The 6,303-nt window shown below is 36.4% G+C and overlaps 1 protein-coding gene across 1 annotated transcript in view; it reads left to right on the forward strand.

Moving 5' to 3' along the window:
• Nucleotides 1-5,811, forward strand: part of gcfc2 (GC-rich sequence DNA-binding factor 2) — a 10,295-nt gene extending 4,484 nt beyond the window's left edge. The window contains exons 7-18 of the mRNA XM_016498625.1: nt 1,665-1,848; nt 1,936-2,059; nt 2,223-2,283; nt 2,485-2,567; nt 2,724-2,973; nt 3,744-3,811; nt 4,068-4,189; nt 4,274-4,350; nt 4,474-4,540; nt 4,986-5,132; nt 5,224-5,363; nt 5,552-5,811. Of these exons, the coding sequence (XP_016354111.1) occupies nt 1,665-1,848; nt 1,936-2,059; nt 2,223-2,283; nt 2,485-2,567; nt 2,724-2,973; nt 3,744-3,811; nt 4,068-4,189; nt 4,274-4,350; nt 4,474-4,540; nt 4,986-5,132; nt 5,224-5,363; nt 5,552-5,663 (1,435 nt within the window). The 3' untranslated portion in view covers nt 5,664-5,811. The remainder of the gene's footprint in view (nt 1-1,664; nt 1,849-1,935; nt 2,060-2,222; nt 2,284-2,484; nt 2,568-2,723; nt 2,974-3,743; nt 3,812-4,067; nt 4,190-4,273; nt 4,351-4,473; nt 4,541-4,985; nt 5,133-5,223; nt 5,364-5,551) is intronic.
• Nucleotides 5,812-6,303: the final 492 nt, after the last annotated feature.

The raw sequence follows: 6,303 nt of genomic DNA on the forward strand, positions 1-6,303 counted from the left end.
CCAAATAAACACATTTCATTACACCAAATACACAAAATAATGTTCTTTTTAGCAACATCATATGACCCCTTTAAGTTCACTTAAATTAGAAGTTATTTTTTTTTAAGTCCAATAAATGTTAAAATTCATAGCTGTCAATTATACTGTAATGCTGAATGGCTATAGTCATTGGTTAAATATTTGGAAAAATAGTTCCTAGAGATATCAGTAGAGTTGGCATCAGTGATACCTGCCTTCAGTCATAAAAAAAGATGCCATTAAACAAGTATTAAAAATATACTTTGTTGTTTCTACATTAATTTGAAGATTGAATGTGAAATAATTGCAATATAAAAGTATATTTAAAATTGCAAACGATGACGACACACACAAACCAGGATGAAGACGAGGGAGCTGACTCTGAGAGAAAAGCAAGCAATTTGGATGCTAAAAGAAAAGAGGAAGTCAAATAGAGCTACAGCAAAAACAAAGGGCATGGAGAAATCAAGCGTTTGGAGACCACTGGAGACATCAGCAGCCAACAATGACCTGATCAGCTGAGAAAAACAGCAGTAGTTGATGACAGACAAATCATAAAAGCTGTGAAAATGAACCCAAAAATACGTGTCTGTAAAATCATCAACAACCTCCAGAAAGCTAGGGTGATGCTCTGACAATCTACTGTCCACAGGAGACTTTGACACAGAATTACAGATGCTACAAACACAGCAAGATGCAAACCTCTGACCAGCACCAAAAATAGAAAGGCAAGATTAGAGTTTGCAAAAGCCAGTAGAGTTTTGGAACAGAGTTTTATGGACAGATGAGACAACGATTAACCTTTATCTAAGTGATGGGAAAGCAAAAGTGTGGAGAAAAAGGGAACTGCAAATGATCCCAAGCATACAGCCTCATCTGTAAAGCATGGTGGAGGTGGTGTCTCTGGAACAGGCCCATTCAATTTTAATGATGACTTAATGTGTGATGACAGTAGCAGAATGAATTTGGAAGGGTACAAAACCATCTTGGCTACCAATATTCAAGAAAATATCACCAGACTCATCAGAAAGCGTTTTATATTGCATCAGGACAATGACCCAAAACACCCTGCCAGTTCAGTCAATGAGTTTTATCAGGGAAAAAAAAATCAATCTCCAGATTTAAAACCGATTGAACATGAATTTCACCAGCTGAAGAGTAGACTAAAGGCAGAAACTCCCCAAAGCAAGCAACAGTTGGAATTGGCTGCCTTAAAGGCTGGGAAAAGCATTTCAAAGGATGAGACCAAGAGTCTGGTGATGTCTATGGGTCGCAAACTCACTGCTGTGATTGCACACTAGGGATCTGCAACAAAATAATAGCTTTTAATCTTTTACATTTGCCTCAAGTTCAACTGTCCCAATACTTATACTCACATCAGATAGTAGGATGAACTCTAAAAGTGCTGTCCTTTTTATTTGGTAAAACATGTATGTGTTGAAACGGCTAATAATAAAATATGACATTCTGTAGTTTTGTATCATATTCATCTTTTAATCATATTTGCAAATGTCTTGACTCCACAGCAAACAGAGCAATTTTGTCTTTACTGTTCCAATACGTATGGAGGGCGCACTGTGTATATATATTACACATATATTTCTTATATATACATTTAAACAAATAAAAAAATTGTTTTGCTCCAGATTAGATTCGCTGAGGGAGGTGCACAGGGCACGGGAGGCGGAGCTAAGGAGGATGCAACTGGATATGGAAATGGCCAAGAGCTCATTGGAGAGCCTTGAAAACCATGCTGCAGATGAGCAGCTGCGGTTCTACCGTACCATGAATGTATTCTCACGGAACCTACTGGAATGCCTGTCTGAGAAGGTTAATCTTTGCTAAATTAACCATGTACGTAATTTAATATAACTATATACAGTTTATAAAGTATTGGCGGTATGCTTTATTTTTCAGATGGCTTTAATAAACTCTGTTGAGCTGGACATGCACAGTCTCTATATTGACCAGGCAGAGGCACTGATGAGTCAAAGAAGAGAAGCACTACAGGAGGAGTCTTCACGGATTCAGAAGTTAACCTGTAAGATTACAACTGACTACTGCCTTGTAGTATGTAATATTTTGTAGAGGACACTTCACATCTTATGCCCACTCATGTGATTATAATGGTCATATCTTCCATCTATCACAGGACTAAATGCACATTCATTCATATAATATTGTGTATTGTGGCTGTCTCATAGATAACACTGATTCACACAGCAATGGTGACACAACCGGAGGCTCTAACCCAACTTGGCAGAGGTGAGATGGATTACTATATTTGCACTTTCACCATTACTGACTGTTATTGCTGTAAATACTGCATACGCTAAGCCTGACATTTTGAAACTCTATAGATTACAGCCTTTGGAGGCTTTCGGAGATGCTCATAATCTGTAAATTACAGCTGTCAAAATCATTTATCATCAGTTGTTCAATTCCCTATGTGTTTTCATGTCCTAGCTTGTCTGAAGAAGACATTGGGTGTGTGCCGTGTGACTGGGAACCTACGGCTGAGCAGCAGGCAGAGCTACAAAGTAAAAGAGGTGTGAGAGGCTTCATGGAAGCACAAATAAGATTATTTTTCAACAGTGTCGTCAAGAGTCTAGAAATACTTTTAAAATAAAAAGACCACGTCCATACTTGCATTTAGAGTCCATATCAAATATGTCACTGCATCTATAACTTGGATTCAATTTCAGATGATCTACTGAAAAAGGCACAGGAAGTGTTTGCAGATGTTCAAACAGACTTCTGGGATGTGAAGAAAATCCTCTCTAGATTTGATGAGTGGCGTGTCTCCTTTCAGGGCTCTTACAGTAATGCCTACATTGGCCTATGCCTCCCAAAACTCTTGGCACCCCTGATCCGACACCAGCTTATTGGCTGGAATCCTCTTCAGGTGATCTATGGCTTGTCTACAGTGTATTGTATCAGAATTCATTACAGGGAATTCTGAAAAGATTCATGGCAATTTTGCTGTTCTATCAGATCTGTGTTTGGATATGAAACTCCTTGTTTTAGAGTTTTAGCTTTTTCAGATTTCCATCAAGATCTGTGGATCAGTATAAATTCAGGATATGACAGTAATTATTAAAACATTGTGATTAATAAATATGCTTAATGTTATAAATATTACATCTTTACAGCTTACGCACATCACATATCACAGGTCTACTGGGTATTTTTATGTATTGGTAGTTTTTTTTTTATAAACCATATTTCTTCAACTGCATTACACATTTGAGGGTGTTTATTCAACAATTTGTTATACGTCTGACAGATTATTAAAATTGCAGCACTGTGCATTGCTAACACTAAAAGCAGTGTCACAATATACCGGTATTAATAATAACCAATTAATCAATTAATGATATTTAAGTAAATATTGTATTCATACTATACACAGTATATATACTATACTGTCATTAAGTACTCACCCTCATGTCATTTCAAACCTGTAAGACCTTTATTCATCTTTGGAACACGAAGATGATTTTGATGAAATCTGAGAGCTTTCTGACCCCCATAGACAGCAACGGAACTACCATGTTCAATGCCCAGAAAGGTAGCAAGGACATCGTTAAAACATCAGTGGTTCCCTTACTGTCTATGCGGCTCAGAAAGCTCTTGGGTTTCATCAGAAATATCTTAATTTGTTTTCCGAAGATGAACGAACATCTTGCGTGTTTGGAATGACATGAGGGTTAGTAATTAATGACAGAATTTTCATTGGATAAGACGACGCTGCCTACCATAATCGAGAAGACAATCCTCTCTAAAGTTCAAGGTGACTATGGCATTTGCACATAATTGCATTAACAGCTTTATAACACCCATCAGCCTGCTGCATTTTACATTGAATTTGGGAACAGAATGTTTCAGAGAATCATTTAATATCATGCTTTTGGTTTTAATGTACTATTAAGCATATCAGAATGTCTTGTTCTGGCTGTCTGATTGCTGTCATTGCAGCATTAGTTTAGAAGTGCAGAATGAAATCCAGAACTAATTACCTTATTAATATGTAGCTTGTTTTTTGGCAGGTTTCGTGGAGCTGGTGTGGGACCCTCTGTCTGCGCAGCCGTCTCAAACCCTCACGACACTGTGTAAGAGAATACAGGATGATTACTCTGTATTTGATGGTGAACGAAGCAAACCTGTCAAGGTATTGTCTTATGATGTATTAAAACTTGTAACTTCATGGATGTAATGTCAGTAAATATAATCAGCTTGTGATTTCATCCTGCAGGCTTTTGTAGAAGCAGTTATTCAGAGGTTAAGGAGTGCAGTAGACAATGACATCTTTGTCCCGCTGTACCCAAAAAAGTAAGCTGACTAACATTTTAAAAACTCTGTGTGCTTTGCTCGATAATTATTGTATTCAGATGTTTGCGTGTGATTGTCAAGTTGTTGTAATGAGGTAATCAAGACATTGTGCGTTTTGCTAAGGTTTTTAGAGGATAAACGGTCCCCACAGTTCCAGTTTCAGAACAAACAGTTTTGGTCCGCAGTGAAGGTTTGACATTTCACTTCTGGTCATGTTGTGACTGTTAACATGCCCTTGCTGTTTCTTTATATATTTCAAAAGTTTGGGGTCAAGTTTTTTTTTTTTTTTTTTTTTAGAAATTAATACTTTAATTCAGCAAAGATTAATTACAAGTATTGAATGCTGCTGAAAATTCAGCTTTAAAAACACCTATTTTAAATTGTGAAAATATTTCAGAATATTGCTGCTTGTACTGTATTTTTGATTTTAAAAAATGCAGCCTTGGTGGGCATGAGACTTCTTTTAAAACCATATGCGAGAGTTCTTTCAAAAACAAAAATCCTACTGAACCCAAACTTTTTGACGGTAATATACATTAATATACAGTATGTTCATGAAATCAAACTAATGTTTAGGGTAAAATGTTTCTTAAGTTTGAATGCTGATTGTTATATGAAATCTTTGTGTTTTTCAGTTGCTTGGTAACATGGCATTATGGGATGGTTTGATTCCTGAACATATTCTCAAAGAGCTGATGTTGGAGAAACTTCTCAGCCGTTACTTGATGATAACTGTTCTTAATGAATCTGATCCAAAACACACCATCCAGAAATGCAAAGAGGTGCCTGTACTTTTTAGGTTGTTCATTATAAAGGTAGTTCAAAGGTAGTAAGGTAGTTCATTATAAAACTAACTTTTATTCTTCTGAAAAGATTGCAGGTTGTTTTCCAGAATCATGGTTTATTGATGTGAACACTGGACCGTCACTACCTCAGCTGCAGAACTTCAGCAAACATCTTCTTCAGACCGCTCATGCCTTATTTAAGGACAACAATGACTCCAGCAGCACTCGGTAATGTACAACAGTGAACCTCAGACTAATGTATAGTTATACAGCAGTCCTTTCACAATATTTATGCTATTAAATAATGATTCAAAAGTATAATAAATTGTTTCAGAATAATATGGGATTTGTAAGAAAAGGAGTCAAATTATTTATTATTTTGTATAATAGTTCTAATACTTTTTTTTTCTCCCCAGGGCACTTTTATCTGATGTGCTGTTTGTCCTGAAGAACATAAAGGCACATGACAGTATTAGGACTATAACAGAAAAATATCATTGTGAGGATCTGTTAAAAACTCTCCAGTAGCAGCCATCTTGTGTCGGCAGCATGTTTTTGTATGTTTTTAAGGTGCTAAGTCACTTTGATATGTGTGTGGAGTGAATAAAATGTTTTATTTTGGTCCACATGGTTTTCATTTTCCTTTACCTTGGTCAGAACTGTCATTTATTCCTGTCAGAAAAAAAATGAAATATTTTACAATTCCACAATGTAGTTATTTTTATGAAATGATATATGGTTCTCATTGTACTTATTTATGCATGCCACATATATTATGGTCTGACATCTCTGGAACATATGTCCCAAAAGAGCGGTTTCCTGGAGTTGGAATAATTCTTGCCTTGGATCAAATATTACTGGCTTAGACCAAGATGTACCATTCAGAGTCACCATGAATGGGAGAATTCCTGTTGTGACGTAAACTCGGCCTTCCAAGAAAAAAATCTCGCAGATGTTTGAAACTGAGAAGCTATCCTGCCATCAGTATAACTGATGTTCATCAGCTGGGGAAAAAAAATATTCTGAAAGTGATTCCAACGATATTGTTTCTCTGTGCCTTTATCGTTATAGCTGTAGTGTGGACTCTGCTATTCTTTAATATTAAGAACGTTTTTTACAACTATATCGTTATCGTCCTTGGTGTGAACGAGCCTTTAAAAGGCAACTC

This window comes from Sinocyclocheilus anshuiensis, unplaced genomic scaffold (genome assembly GCF_001515605.1).
Source record: "Sinocyclocheilus anshuiensis isolate Anshui unplaced genomic scaffold, SAMN03320099.WGS_v1.1 scaffold446, whole genome shotgun sequence".
Lineage (NCBI taxonomy): Eukaryota > Metazoa > Chordata > Actinopteri > Cypriniformes > Cyprinidae > Sinocyclocheilus > Sinocyclocheilus anshuiensis.